Below are 15,522 nucleotides of genomic sequence, written 5' to 3'. Positions count from 1 at the left end.
TATAATTTCAATCTTCCCAAGTAATTGCAGAGCGGTCTGAATTCCTATTCCACATTCTTGGAAGAGAAAGTCTTACTCTAACCACCTCCCTTAGGTCAGAAGGCCATCCCTGGTTTCATCAGACTTAGTACGAACCTGGTTTCTGGGGGCCAGCTCTGTGGATGTTGGGGCATGGGAGTTGGTTTCCAGAAAAATAAAATCTTAAAGGCTTGGTGGCTTGTGCCAAATTCATCTCTCCTACCATGCCCAGAATGAGAAAGCTGCCTGCCATTAAGGACACTCTCCATAAATATCTGTTAAATGAAATATTTGTTGACTGAATGACCAGTGAGGATATAGGAACACATTTGGCTAGATAAATGAGGAAGGTTTTTGCATTTTGAACATTGGGATAGTAGATATTTATTAGTTAATTGCTGTAACAGTTAATTTTAAAGTTATCTTAGTGAAAATCATTTGATTTCTAGGCTGCTTTTATGTATTGGTAAAATCATTTTAAAATTTAAAAAATTAAAAATTTTTGTGAGAACATTTGGATGACTTCACAGTACACATAGTCATTCATTTTAATGCCATTTATTTCTTTATTTTTTAAAATTTTATTTAACATTCATGAAGACTAAGCCTGGAGTAATTCGCCCGGTACCTGTAAAATCCAAAATATTACTGAGAAAAGAGGAGGAAATCTATGAGCCCAACCCTTTCAGTAAATACCTGGAAGATAACAGTGACTTCTTTTCTGATCAGGTGAGCATACAGAAGAAAAAATTTTGATACTTTGATAAATAACTATAAAATATGAAGATGCTTCTATGAATATGGTATGTACAAGAAAATGTTTATTTGATTGGAGTGTCCTTAGTAATAAGAAAAGGTCCATTATTTGCATAATAAAAAGAAATTCATATATTCCCAGGATGATATTTTGTTTGAAGTGTTTCAAGTTAAAAAAAATTTTTTTTCTACCTCGTGCTGGTAATGTTTTAGGAACAAAGACACGATTCTCCATAAAGAAAGACATCATGAAGTCATTGGTTGGATGGGTCATATAGGTGTCGCATTATTTTTTCTAAATTCCTGCTTCATTTTGAAGAGATGAACTATTTTGGATTTGGTATATTAGTACATTTAGCATGTACATTTAGATGTACATTTAGTACATCTTTTGTATGGATGCGTAGTAACATACTAGAGATGATACGAACCCCTAGATTGAGCAGTAATAGTGGATTGGGGCTTAAGATATTTTAAGGCTTTTTTGGTCATTTGGATTACATGTAAAAAAGGAGTACTATCTTCCCCTTGTATATCCTATATGTTGGAGGGAGAATAATGGGAGGTTATTGATGGTGCTTTATAAGCTATTTGGGAAACATATGAAAATACACATTTATGCAATATGAAAGTCCATAAATTATTTCAGAGTGAAACTTTGCATCTTTTTGTCCTATTAAGATGCAGCAAATAGGCATGGGTTGTATATTTTATATCTCAAATACTATGACATGGATAAACAATGTGAGCAATCCAGAAACCTTTCTGAATACAGCCAAGGCAAGTAAAATCACCACCCTTGGTGATCTATAATAAAATGTACTTATGAAGGAATACAAAGTGATATACTCCATGTAAATTTTACTTTGAAAATAACTAAGAATATTCTTGAAACAATAAATTATACTTGCATTTGTGAATCATAAGGACCATCTTATCTGCCACTTATTAGCTCTATAACATCTCTCTTCATTTTCCTCATGTATAAAATGAGGTGTTCAGATTGGGTACTTTTTAAGGATCCTTCCAATTCAAAAATCTGTGTTCCTTAAAAATCTAAGATTAACCCTCATTAGGTCAGAAGTCACTGTGTAGCCTTGAAGATGTTCATCATAAATACTTTCTCAGGATTTGTTATAGTTTTTTCTATAAAATGGAGACAATATGATTTTGATAAGGTAAATATTTTTAGACGACACTAATAGCATTGTCTATGATAATTAGAGGCAATTACTTTCATTTTATAGAATAAAATGTTATCCTCACTTTAAATTAAATAGAGAAATCTCACTGATTTATAGGATTGTCTTTACTAATTCCACACATAACAGAAATGAAAATTCCTCTTAAAGCATATTTTAATCATCAACCAAAAAACACTTATTAAATATCTACTGCTTGTGTGATACAAATACTTTAGAGGCTTACTGTGACATTTTAGACCTCATGGGATCATTATAAAAATAATGCAGTCAAATGACAAAAACGTCAACAGCTAAGATAAACTTCACATACTATCTATGTAATTTACGTTCTTCAAAATACAACCTACTGCTGTAAAATAATGATTTTGTTCTTTTATATTAGTATAATTTCAAATGTATGTATTTTGCTTTAAATAAGATTCATGTGTAGAATATCAAGGTACAGATTTATCACCATTAACTCTCCATGAAAAGGATAAATTCCATTTTCAAGTTTAGGAAATTCTTGTCATTAAAAGGAGTTGCCATTTCTTTGCCCTGCTTTTTTTGACTGGACTGCAAGTTTAAAGCTCTGTTTATGTTCAACATAAACCTATGAATTTCCAGATAATTTGTGGAAAATTGGAACTCTTTTGCAAATATGGAGGTGCCACAGACACAACTGTACTCGTATTGTTTTTTTCAACCAATTTTTTCTTGCTTTTATCTCACCTTTTATGTGGAACATGGGAAGTAAAAGGAGTCTCTAGACTGTTAGACTGAAAGAGGTAGAGCATACTATTTAAAAGTGAATTCCAGACACTCCCTGGTCGTCCTCATTAACCTTGCATGAGAGGGATAATTTAATAGAAACTTGGGGTCCCTCCCTGCACATGGGCCAACTACATATACTATGAACTAGTCTCTCTGTGTGGAGTTCTAACTACCATCTCCGTGTCCAGAATCTGCCAGGGAGAAAGACATCAAAGACAGCTCACCAGTGCAGATGCTTAGATCTGCTTAAAATATAAATTGAGTAATAACAGTTTATAATCTCAGTGTTGCTACTTCATCGGAACTTGAATAGAAGAGCATGTACTCAAATTTGCTAGTCACTCTTGTAGTCTCCTTTGCTGCTGCCACAGAATAAATTGAATGGTTCCGAACTCAGTTGATCTCACCCACCCATGTAATGGAAAATTCTTTAGCCAGACACTTGGGCCAAATTGAAGCAGCTCACATTCACTAATCTGCCTTGTACTGGGGACAGTTCCACATGACAGGAGATGCTGGATGGGATTGTTAAGTCAATAAATTTCCCCTAACAGCTTCGCTGCCATAAAATATGATTTCAAAACTCTCTGTTACAAAATGTCAGACACTAGAGATGATGAGACCAGACAGAAATGTATTTACTGTAGCTTAAGATACAAGCAGGCAGCCTTTTAAACTGATAATGAACTGAACATTTGCCTGGAGACTGTCTCTGGGTACTAAAAGCAAAGTTTGAAACTAAACGCATAATCAAGTAATTGAGACTTATTAATCAACAGCTTTTACATCAAAATGGCATAGGCCAAGAAGCATCTGTCTATATTCGATGGATTTTGTGACAAAGACTCTTCGGAATGAAGCTTATGCTTTTTTGAAATTACCTTTAAATCCATTATTGTATCAATTTGTGGTCCTGTTGACTTATTGCAAAAAATCCTCACACTTGCATTTGGATTTGAAAGTATGGTGATATACTTTGAAGCATACCCTATAGACAGCCAAGGTCAGAGCTGAAAAGTAATTAACAGAATTGATTGGACAAACAGGCATCCAGAAGACATTGAGGCTTAGAAAATCAATTCACTGATGAGAATGAAGATACTTAAAGAGCCCACTGATTTTTGGTTTGTCTGACTACTTGTGAGTTGGCAAAATACATTGATTGTTTTCTGGTCAGTTAGTGTGTCTAATTGGATAAAGGTGATTTCTTCACTTAAGATCTTAAACTTAATAAAAAAGCAATTGCTAAACTCAGTTATATAAAATGTTACATAAAATACTCTCTTTCTCTTTTACTCTTTATAAATAAGTAATTGAACCCAAAGTATTAAATAAGTCATTTTCTTCTGAAAGCCTTAGAGAAATATATAAAAAGAAAGGATTTGGACAGAATTAAAGAGGAAATATTGTTATTTCATCTGATTACGCTGGGTTTTTTTTTTTTTTTTTTTTTTTTTTAGTGAGAAATAACACTTCCTAGCACGTGTGCCTCTTGAATTTTATTTTCTTTTTAATTTGCTTCAATAAGAAAAGGAACATGTTTTGTGTGAAAATGACCATTTAATGAATTTCCTCCGCACCACTTTGCAGAGAACTTAAAGGCACAATTATGGGGGATTTTTTTTTGGTGGGGTAATATTTTCAGTCTTTCTTTTCTCTGATTTTTCTGAGATACCTGACTTCGCTACCAAATTTTGTTTGACATTCAACTTTGATGATTACGTGGGTGACTTTCAGATTTCTATCTCATTATTCATCAAGTTAGATTTCTTCTGCGACCTTCACCTTCACTTCCTTGTGTCACATGCATGTTACTATTACAGAGCAAGTATTCATCTTTGTCATAGGTGAAACTGACAATGCTGCCTTTTATTCTGAATGACTTCTGGCTTTGCCATAAATTGCTACTGTTTCAACAATTGTTTCTCAATCAAAATAGTCCATTCTCTTTTGTCGTAAAATGATCTCTTATCAGTGCTAACCTTTCATTGAGAAGTAGTTTTCAGCTTAAAATGTTTAACCTTTCTAGGTCTAGAAGTGATTAAGTGGTTTTCCCTAACTGTCTTACGGAGGGAGAACCGAAATGCCTTATGTTACATTTCTTATGGAAGGGTTAAGACCAGAGATTTAGTTTCTTCATGTTTTGCCAGGTTATTTTTGTTTATTCGAGTAATGAAATCTTTGTGAGTTTTTTTTTCCTTTTTCCTTTTTTCTTCCTCCCTCCTTCCCCACCTTTCTTTCTTATTTCCTTCCTTTCTACCTTCCCACCCCTCCTTCCTCCCTCTAAGTGTAATAGGTAATTGTTTATCATAAACAGGTACTATATCACATGTAATAGTTTATCATCATAAACTGTTTTTTTTTCTTTTCTTTTCTGAAATTGTCCTGTAGAGACAATATTTGCTTTTTCTCTAGAATATAATCAAAATAGGATCACCTTTTCAGACTTAAGATTTCCTCTCATTCTTTCTATTTGGTGGGGGGAGGTTTAAGCTTTCTCATGACCTTGTGTAATTATTGAGATTGGAAGATTAGAACTGGAACTACAGAGTTTCAATTTTCTGTTGCAGTTGTCTTCAAGCTATGGGAAACTTAGTTTCTTGTCCCCCTTCCTTTGCCTTACATAGCATTAAAGTATTTAAGAGATTCTTACTTGCTTTAAAACAAGCAAACAAACTCATGAAGAAGACCAATTGCCACTTGGATCATAATAGATAGAATTATTCTATTTCTAATAATTCTAATAATTACTTATGCAACTGAATTCTAATAATTCTAATAATTAGTCAAGCTCTGAAGCATTAGTTGCCTAAGAAATATTGGTAGATATGCAGTATCTTACCATATCCTAATCTATAGGGAAAAAATGATAATATGAAAGTTTTATACAAATGTGTTCTTTGATGTTTTGTTAGCTCATGATGTCCCTATCTATCTCTATTTAAGAGGAATGGTACTGTCATATTTAGAGGCTCTCATGTAAATTATGCTACAGTTTTAAGATAAGGTCTTGTTAAAATTAAATATCATATATTAGTTTCTTCTGAAGATTATTAAACAACAGTTAGAATGTCAAAAGAGAGAAGGTAGCTGTGTAAAATATTTTAAGTAATATCCAGAGTAAGTGTTATTTAGAGATTAGAAAGTTTTGTTTTGGCAAGGAAAATGATACATTCTTATGTTTTACTTCACCGGTCTGTACCCCAAACTTTTCCTTGAACTCTGAGTCAAGGTCAGCCTGTAGATAGAACTATAGATGGTACCAATGTGGCATTTAAGACAGTTTTGGTAAAACTAGTGCTATTCTTCCAGCACACTGTCTATAATACTCCCCTTCCTCTTTCCTTACACAGTTTCAATTCTACAACTACCTTAAAATGACTTATGGTTATTAATAATGTTTAAAAAAAACCCCAAAACCCCAAAACCATGGGCCCCAGATGGTATCATTTAGAGTTCTTGAACCTGTGCTTAGTACGTAATTGATTTGCAGTTTCTACCTCCCCTGGAAATATAGTCTTTGCTTGTCAGTCAAGAATTTTTCTATCATTCCCCCCCACCAAAGAAATAGGAGGTAACAATCTGCATGATAAGACACCTGCCCCCCTCCCCAAAGCTACCTCCCCTGGACAATCCTTTTCTTTTGCTAATAATGTTCTTGCCCCACCCTTCTACAAACCCTCCATTTTGCCTAACTCCTCAGAGCTCTCTTCTACTTCCTGGAGGTTCATGAATCCTTTAATAAAGCCAAGTAAGTCTTTAAAATTTACTTGATTAAACTTTGTTATTTAACAATAAAGATCCTTAGGAAATGCGATCCGAGTGAGAGGCTTGTGATTTTCTCTTCTCTATCAAATAATTTTCTTTGACCCATAAGAAGAGGACTCAAGGTAGAAAGCACAGAGGATGACACAGTGAAAGTCGGATGTACTATTTGAATATAAATGCTAAGATTGATGTGTTTGAAACACATTATACTCTCTAAGCAGCAGGGAGATTGTTACTTATTTTAAAGTGTGGGTGAGATTAGACTTTGTTGACAAATGTAAAGGTCACAGCAAAATATATAAGTCTGAAGATGAATTATGTGGAGAGATTTAGAAACCTCTTTTCTGTGATCCAAGATAAAGAAAAAAAAGGTGGGTAATTTGGGCAAGAATAACAACAAATTCAAATGATAGCAGCAACCAAAAGAATGCATAGGAGAGAATGAAGCAGAGAGAAAAAGGGGGTAAATAAACTGGTTTTTGAATTCCATTAAAGAGCCACAGACAGCCTGAGAAGTCCAGCACGTGGGAAAACTCAACTCAAGCTGGTGAAGCAGGTCCTTTATGGTAAATATATGGAAAAAGAATATGTATGGAATACATTACACAAGTGCAAAAATGTAGTTCTATTTATTTCGAAGGCTGCATGAAAAGGAAGATCTGTAAAATCTATAAATTCAAAATTGATGATTCCTCAAGGACCACAGAGCTGGCAGGTTTTTAGACTTTTTCAAGCTAATGTTCTAATCTCCAAATACGGACATCTGAAGAGAAATTTAATCTCTTGCAGCCAGATCATCCAAATACCAATTTGTCTTATGGACCTTTAGGTGTGAGATATATATATATATATATAAATATATATATATATATGCACACACACACATTTTAACCTTTATGTATGTATGTGTGTGTATGTGTGGGTGTATATATAGACATAGATATAGATATAGATATAAACCTTTATTTTTCCTTGAAAATAGAAAATTGCATTTGGCATGGTAATAAACAACTCACCAGGACTGGATTGTCTCTTATATTTATCTGGTAGAGTTGAGAGGCTTAATGTATTTTACCGGTTTGAATAAAGCAAGCATGTATGACGTTCATTCCTTTGGGTAAGTTCGGAAATAGAGGTGTTTTTTTCAATCTTTGGCTAATCTATTTCCAGGAAATGTTAGGCTCTCCTGAACTGCATTTTGTGGAAGGACTGGCCTTTTGCAGAATATTGTAGGGTCAGGCTAGTCTCACCTCCCAATTTTAGAACCTCTATCCAGGGAGGATCTGATGAGCTCATTCATTCTGAGGTATAATTGAACCAAAGGAAAACTAGAGCAGCTTGGTTTTTCAGAAAGAACTCTGATGTCTGGAACATAGCCACGGAAGCTTGATTAGTCAGCTCTACCCTTGATTAATCAGCTCTACCCTGTGTGTTTGTGAGCCATGAACCTCATCAATGAAGTGAGAGAATTGGGCTGGCCTGGTGGTTTTCAACTGGGGTGATGTTGGCCCAAACATTATTGGTTGTCATAATTGAGGATGCCACTGGCATCTAGTGGGCAGAGGCCAGGAATGCTGGCCTCTAAGCAATGTATGGGGCAGTCTCACACAACGCTGAATTATCCAGCCTGAAATGTCAGTAGTGCTGGAGTTGAGAAATCCTGGACGACACCATTTCTTGGCTCCCTTCCAGCTCCAAGAACACTAAACTAAAGAATCTCAATGCTACCACTGCACAGCATTTCAGTTCAACCGGCACTGACTAGGTATCTTCTTTTTGTGCCTTAACTAAGAACTTTTCCCTATTTGATTTGTATAAAGGAGGTAAGAAAGCTTCCATTGATGGGATTTCCCCACATACCATATAGCCTCTAGCCATATCCCCATTTATTAAAGGGCATGCATTTTTATTGACACTAGATATTTCAGCCAAGTTATGGCTTCCCCAACTTCCTATACATTTTATCTTCATTCTTATATTTCCCCAATTGTTAGGTTTCAGGAGAATCAATTAAAAAAGAATTTTTGTTTAAAGAGAAAATTTTGAATGTCAGGCAGCGTATGAAAAATGCCTGTTGTTAGATGAAGTCCTTCCTAATCCTGAACCTTATTACATAGCTGCAGAAAGAGGGCATTGTACAAAATACTTTTCATGGTGCCCTCTTACCCTACAATTCTGTGTTTATGTTTGTAAATGCTATTGGAATATAATGATAAATGTTATTAAATATTCAAATATTATTGGTTGGGGTTTCTCATCCTTAGATGATTCAAAAAAGGAAAGGAGCAAGTGTTGCTCAGGCCATAATGTTTGGGGAGATGGAAAGTCTTGTAATCTACTGTGTAGGTCAAAATCGGTAACAAACAGTCCCTATTTCCTGGTAAGTGGTCCCCTCAGTGCTATGGTTTCTTGATGTTCGTGATGAGCGTCATTGCTGCTTCCCTCCATGCTCATTCCTTTCTTTCTACTCCTAGCATTTAACTCTTTAATGTTTGTGTGCCAAGCTCTGCAACATATATGGGTGACTCTGCTGGAAATCGAGCCGACAGTATCCCTGCCCTCATAAAGCTTAGGTTCTAGTGATTTCTACCTATTTTGGACCTTGGTCTCTTTCTGTCAACCTTAACTTTCCCTGTAATCTTCCGTACTTCCTCATGTGAAACTGTCCACTACACACTCAAGCTACACACACCATGGCCCAGTTCTCTGGTGCTCTGATCCCTTAAGGGACTTTTTGTGACTGCTGGTTACTGGAGTCTTTGATTCTTCTGCTTCCTGCAAAGGAGAGAAACCTTGCAGTAGAATGCAGTGGAAAGAACATGGATTCTGTGTGAGCCTGGGAACGCTGAACTTAATTTTTATCCTAGAAGAAGATGGGACTACTTATCCCATTTCTAATGGTACCCATACTGATACCTATTTGTGATTATACAAAATAGTCACCACAAAAGGGCTTTGGACACTTGAAAGGGAATACACATTTGAAATGTTTATTGTTATCATTTCCTTTAAAGTCACTGTAATTTTGGAAGAAAGGTTTTGACCCCTTGCTAAGACGGTATCAAATATGTTCTCTCCTCCCCACTGTTATGAGAAATCACCGAAGTCTCTTTTCTATGTTGTTTTTTGACTTCTTCAATACATGTCTGGTGGCACCTCTCTACCAAATACATTTCTGGTGGCACCCTAAGATAAGAATTAAATTCTATGTATAGAAAAACAAAACTGGGCATTTTAACCTTCTAGCGCCCACTGTGATTGATTATGACATATTTTCTCTTTCTTTCCCTTGAGCATGTTGCCATCACAGTACTTTCCCAGGGGCATCTGCTCTTTAAGGTTTGCTGTTAGACAACCACAAACGCTAAGCCCTAACTAATCCAAAGCCTATCTTGCAAATTGTATTTGAATCATTTAAAAACTTTTTGGGGTGAAGGGGATTTGAAAAAGCTAAGCATATGCTATTTATTTTCATACTTCACATATTTGCATTTTTTGGTTCAAATAAGAGTTTGAAATAGGTAAGTGAGGCGTAAAGTATGTCTGTTTTTAAAATGCATATAGATCCTCCAGAATAAGGGCTGATAAACAAGAAGCTATTCCAGGGGCGCCTGGGTGGCTCAGTCATTAAGCGTCTGCCTTCTGCTCAGGTCATGATCCCAGGGTCCGGGGATCTAGTCCTGCCTCTAGTCCCACATCGGGCTCCCTGCTTGGCAGGAAGCCTGCTTCTCCCTCTTCCATTCCCCCTGCTTGTGTTCCTTCTCTTGCTATGTATCTCTCTGTTAAATAAAAAAATAAAATCTTAAAAAATAAAAAAGGGCTCCAGTAATTTCACCTCGTGATGCTCTGCATTTCCAGAGGCACAAATCACTGCATGGTGTGAAGTGGGGACAGCAGGAGCGAAGAGAAAGTGGATTTTCACCCTTCACTTCCAAACCACGGGAAAGGGGGTAACTTTAAAATGCCAGGATGGAACAAAAGAGTCTCAGATGTGCAGGCTTTAATGAAAAGAGCCCATAGTGCCTTAAAATGCCCTTTGGTATTGCAGTGAAAACAGCTTTTGAAGTTAAATAGTTCCACTTGATGGCTGAGGGGAAAGTAGGCTTTTTTTAGAGTGGTAAATGCGGCGGATATGGCTATAGCATTAATTTTCTGAAGTCTCTGTCAATACTTAATTCTGCAGTTTCTCCAGCTCTCTTAATAAACAGAACTAAATTAATTTATTCACCACATATTGTCTGCAAAATTTTCTATAACGAACAAAGGTATTACTCGCTTCATAAATTCTTGTGTTCCTTATTTTTCAGGATATGATATTATAATCAAATAAAAGAATCCCTTTTTAAAAATCAAGCTCCTAAGTTAAGCTTATTTTCTTTTGAAAAATTTGTCCTAAGTATTTTATACTGAAAAAGACAATTCTCAAGTAAGTGAAAAGCAAGTTTAAAGCATTTTACTAGAAATTGCTTTGGTAACATATCTCACTGATAGAAACGGGGTATGAAACAATTTTATGATTCCCTATCCTTCCCTCAAAAACTAGAACATTAGAAGATTCATCTATTGGATGCGAAAGCAGGGTAGATGATGTTCATTTCCAGGAATCATTTAGAATAGTGATCTCCAAAGCAGTATCTACCTACCTCAAGATAGTTCCTTGGGGTGGTGGTGGGGTACAGGTCAGATATGATGAAGATTTTATTGATGTACGATAGGGTTCACACTAATACCTGTTGGCCATATCTGGTCCACCACCTGATCCTATAAATAATATTTTATTGGTACACGACCATACGTATTCTTTAATGTATTGTCTGAGGCTGTTTTCACGCTACCATGGTAATAGTGACAGAACATATGGTTTGTAAAGACTACTGTGTATCCTCGGTGGACCCTCACAGGAAAAGCTGGCCACCTCCTGACTTAAAATTCTAAGAAATATTTTAAACTTTGCCGATTAATATGGATTTACACTGGTCTCCTTTGTAAGTCTGAGTGCTAGACAGTCACAACTCATGTATATTTTAAGTGAGATTTCCTGGGAAAGTGTCAGCCCTTCAGTTTGGTGCAGTGAACAGAGAGCCCTCAGCTGGCTACTCCTTAAGCCTTTTATCCTTGATTGAAGATCATGTGCCCAGTCGGACGTATGATTTATCACATAACTATTTTTTTTAAAGATTTTGTTTCTTTATTTGACAGAGAGAGATCACAAGTAGACAGAGAGGCAGGCAGAGAGAGGGAAAGAAGCAGGCTCCCTGCTGAGCAGAGAGCCTGATGTGGGACTCTATCCCAGGACCCTGAGATCATGACCTGAGCCGAATGCTGCAGTTTAAACCACTGAGCCACCCAGGCACCCACTATCACATAACTATTTTTAATTAAAATAATCCACATAAAATGAACAAGGGGTTTTATTTTAAAACATCTGCAAAATAGTCTGGATTGAGTGTACCACGACTAATATAGGAATAAATAACAAGAAATGATAGTGATGATATAAGACCTATATCTAGTATAAGCTTGTTAACAACCATATTGTTAATTTATCATTCATATTAGTATACCTAGCCCTATATTTATAGTTTTACCTTGAGTTTTAACTAATAATGGCATTATGGCATCATAAGACATTTACAAAAGTAGGCATTCAGGACCTGGTGATGCTTTGCGACTTTAGTAATGTTTAAAGATGTGAGGTACTCAATATTATAATGTTTAACATTTTGCTGAAGTCAATGATAAATATCTTTTTTGAGGAATATTCATAAAGGAAAAATTAAAAACCCAATTTAATTGGAAACATACATGTTCTTCCTGCTGCAGAAAACACTATAAAGTAATACATAGAAAACAATAGAATGGTGAACTGAAATTCATTCCTTTGTATCAGATACCATTATGAAGTGCATTGAAAACATATCTGAATATTTAAAACAGGACATAGTGAGCAATCATACCGTATTGCAGTTTTATAATGCAGTTAAATTAAAACACAGATTTAAAATAGTTTCCGTGTATGGCATTTGTGTTCTACACATGAAATCTACAATGAGTGACATTTTGGAGATTTAGAAGAGAAATAAGTTAAAGAAAATTTATTCCTTAAAGTAAGGGACTTCTTTATATCAAATTACAATGCTGTGAGAAAATTGTGAAGGTATAATTGGCAGTAGAATATGTAAAATAATTGTGGGTGTGAGGCTGAAGTTACATCAACATCCATAGATAAGCTCTGATGACAAAGTCATTGTAGATGTGTGTACACACACACACACACACACACACAGTATATAGAAAGGGCCTGTTATGTATATTACATTTGTATATGGTCAAGATTCTTATATATAGTAATAAAAATATAGGGATAAAGATGGGTGTGTGTGTGTGTGTGTGTGTGTGTGTATTTTTATAATAATGAGATAGAGAAGGACCAAGAATATCTTTTGAATCATTTGGAAGTTCTCAAGTTATCTTCTGGCAAAATATTTTGAAAAGTAACAAACTTCCATATGCATTGTGACTATTTGGACTTCCTTGCTACCTGCATATTGAAAAATGTGCTTTTCAACAAATTTTTGATTAAAGAGGAAATTCAAAATAAAATTTCTACCTGGAAGAAAAAAGTAATGAAACTATTGTCTATTAGAAATTACGGAATACAGTCAAAATAGTCTCTGGAAGAAAACTCATGACTCTAAATACGGTTAATGAATGAATATGAGAATACAAACAAATGAATTAAATATTTGATTTGGAAAATTTAAGAATGATAACATATCCTGTGCATAAGGAAAGCAAGGGAAATGAATTTATAAGAATTGACGAAAGAAACTGGAAAAATTAAATGTAAGGGCAGAACAAAATTTTCAACATGCAAAGGTCAAATTTTTTCTTCTAATACTCCATTTCCCCCCAGGAAACTCCTCTAGGGCCCAATAGATACAAAAGAGAACCGAGAAAGACATGGCATCTGGAGACAGGAGATCGGACGTAAAGAGACAGGCAAAGAAAGTTTCCAGAATGATGGTAAAGAGAATCACAGCTTAATGGCTTATACGAAGCATAGAAGACAACTAGCACAGATCCGAACAGGTGCCTCAGGTGACATTTATGTCAAGGCGGCCACCACCAAGAATTCTTTCACCTTTGTACCATATTATTAACCAAAGTGATCCTGGCCTGAACCCTTAACTCCCTATAGCCTGTCCAAATGCTGATATGATTCTGCTCTTCCCTCCCTGCTGAGCTGCCCGGGAGAGCTGGGATCCTCCCTGACCCACAGAAGTATCCAGGCTTGACCAGCTCCTGAGATAGGGAGGTTGGCTACAGAGAGCACAGAAATATGAAACATTTTCTGTCTGATTGGTTAGCCCTTAGCCCTGCCCGAGTCCCCCATCTAGGGAATCTTCTGTTGCCCTAGGATCACTACAGTCTTGGCTTCCGAAGTCCTCAGAATGGGTTCTTGAACCCTCCCAGAAAAGCTGAAGCCAAACATCAACCAGGAACTGTTCTGCTCACCTTTTCCTCTCACCTCTTCCTAACCGCCATCAACTGTCAGTGACAAAGCTACCTTTTCCTTACACACCTAGTCTTTGTGTTTGCGACTCGGTTCTCAAATCAATCAGTTTCCACGCTGATTAAGAATTGTAATGAGCTGTTGATAAAATAATGAAATCACTGATTGAGAAATAAAACAAAATTAGAATATATTTCAATCTAAAAGCCGTCTTTAATGGGAAAACACTAAAAGTGTTCCCTTCAAGGTGCACAATAATGTGACCATTATTTAATAATGTTAGTGGCAGGGGCCAATGGAATTAGACAAAAGGAAGGAATTAAAAGTATGAAAACTGGCAAAGAGGAGGTAAATTGATCATACCATTAACTATTTGATATTTTGGGTGATATACCTAGAGTTTCCAAAAGAATCAATTGAATGACAATTATATCCGTGAGATAACTCAGTAATGTGTTTTGCTAGGAAATCCAAATCTTTCATGGACTGACATAGAAATATTCCAACGATATTGTTAAATGGGGGAAAAATACAAACAAACGAGATGCAGAATGTTGCAAATTGGATGCTTTTTTAAAAATAATAATGTGTGCTTACTGCGTGCATGTGTAAAATTATTTGTATTTGCTTGATATGTAAAATAAACACTTGCAGCACAAACAAGAAACCAGTTAGTTACCATTTCAAGGTACAGAGGCTTATAATCTCTCATTTCTACAAACTTAAAAAGATCTAGCATTATAATTTTCTAACCTGCTTAAATTTTCTGAGTCTTTTAAAAGTAAGTTTTGAATCTAATGCTTAAAAAAAAAAGGGGGGGGCGCCTGGGTGGCTCAGTGGGTTAAAGCCTCTGCCTTCGGCTCAGGTCATGATCCCAGGGTCCTGGGATGGCGCCCCACATCGGGCTCTCTGCTCAGCAGGGAGCCTGCTTCCCTTCCTCTTTTTGCCTGCCTCTCTGCCTACTTGTGATCTCTGTCTGTCAAATAAATAAATAAAATCTTAAAAAAAAAAAGACATCTACCAATATAGCAAACATGTTCAACGTACACTTTAGAAAGACAATCAGTGGCTGAAAAATACATAGTATTGGTAAAATGAATTAAATTTACATTAAAAATATTAAAGATTTATTTATTTATTTATTTGACAGACAGAGATCACAAGTAAGCAGAGAGGCAGACAGAGAGAGGAGGAAACAGGCTCCCTGCTGAGTAGAGAGCCCGATGCGATGCGGGGCTTGATCCCAGGGCCCTGGAATCAAGACCTGAGCCAAAGGCAGAGGCTTTAACCCACTGAGCCACCCAGGTGCCCCAAAATTTACATTAAAAATATTAAATGTACAGTTTTAAAGTGGAATTTACTTGCTTGCTAAATATAATTTTGAGCAATGTGTATTATTTCGTACTAAATTTCCATTTCACACAAAACCAAATATATTATTAGTTCATTGCTTATGGAGCAGAGAAATAATAGAATACAGTATTGAACTCACAGAAAATATAATAT

The 15,522-nt window shown here is 35.8% G+C and overlaps 1 protein-coding gene across 4 annotated transcripts in view; it reads left to right on the top strand.

The window, feature by feature from the left end:
• MLIP (muscular LMNA interacting protein) overlaps positions 1-15,522 on the top strand; it is a 247,151-nt gene that overhangs the window by 193,780 nt on the left and 37,849 nt on the right. For all 4 annotated transcript variants that reach the window (XM_032864514.1, XM_032864511.1, XM_032864512.1 and 1 more), the window contains one exon: positions 619-747. In XM_032864514.1, coding sequence (XP_032720405.1) covers positions 619-747 — 129 coding nt within the window. The remainder of the gene's footprint in view (positions 1-618; positions 748-15,522) is intronic.

This window comes from Lontra canadensis, unplaced genomic scaffold (assembly GCF_010015895.1).
Source record: "Lontra canadensis isolate GAN:19392208 unplaced genomic scaffold, GSC_riverotter_1.0 scaffold27, whole genome shotgun sequence".
Taxonomy (NCBI): Eukaryota; Metazoa; Chordata; class Mammalia; order Carnivora; family Mustelidae; genus Lontra; species Lontra canadensis.
Note: the sequence above shows the minus strand (reverse complement) of the source record. Positions and strands in the feature narration are given on the sequence as shown.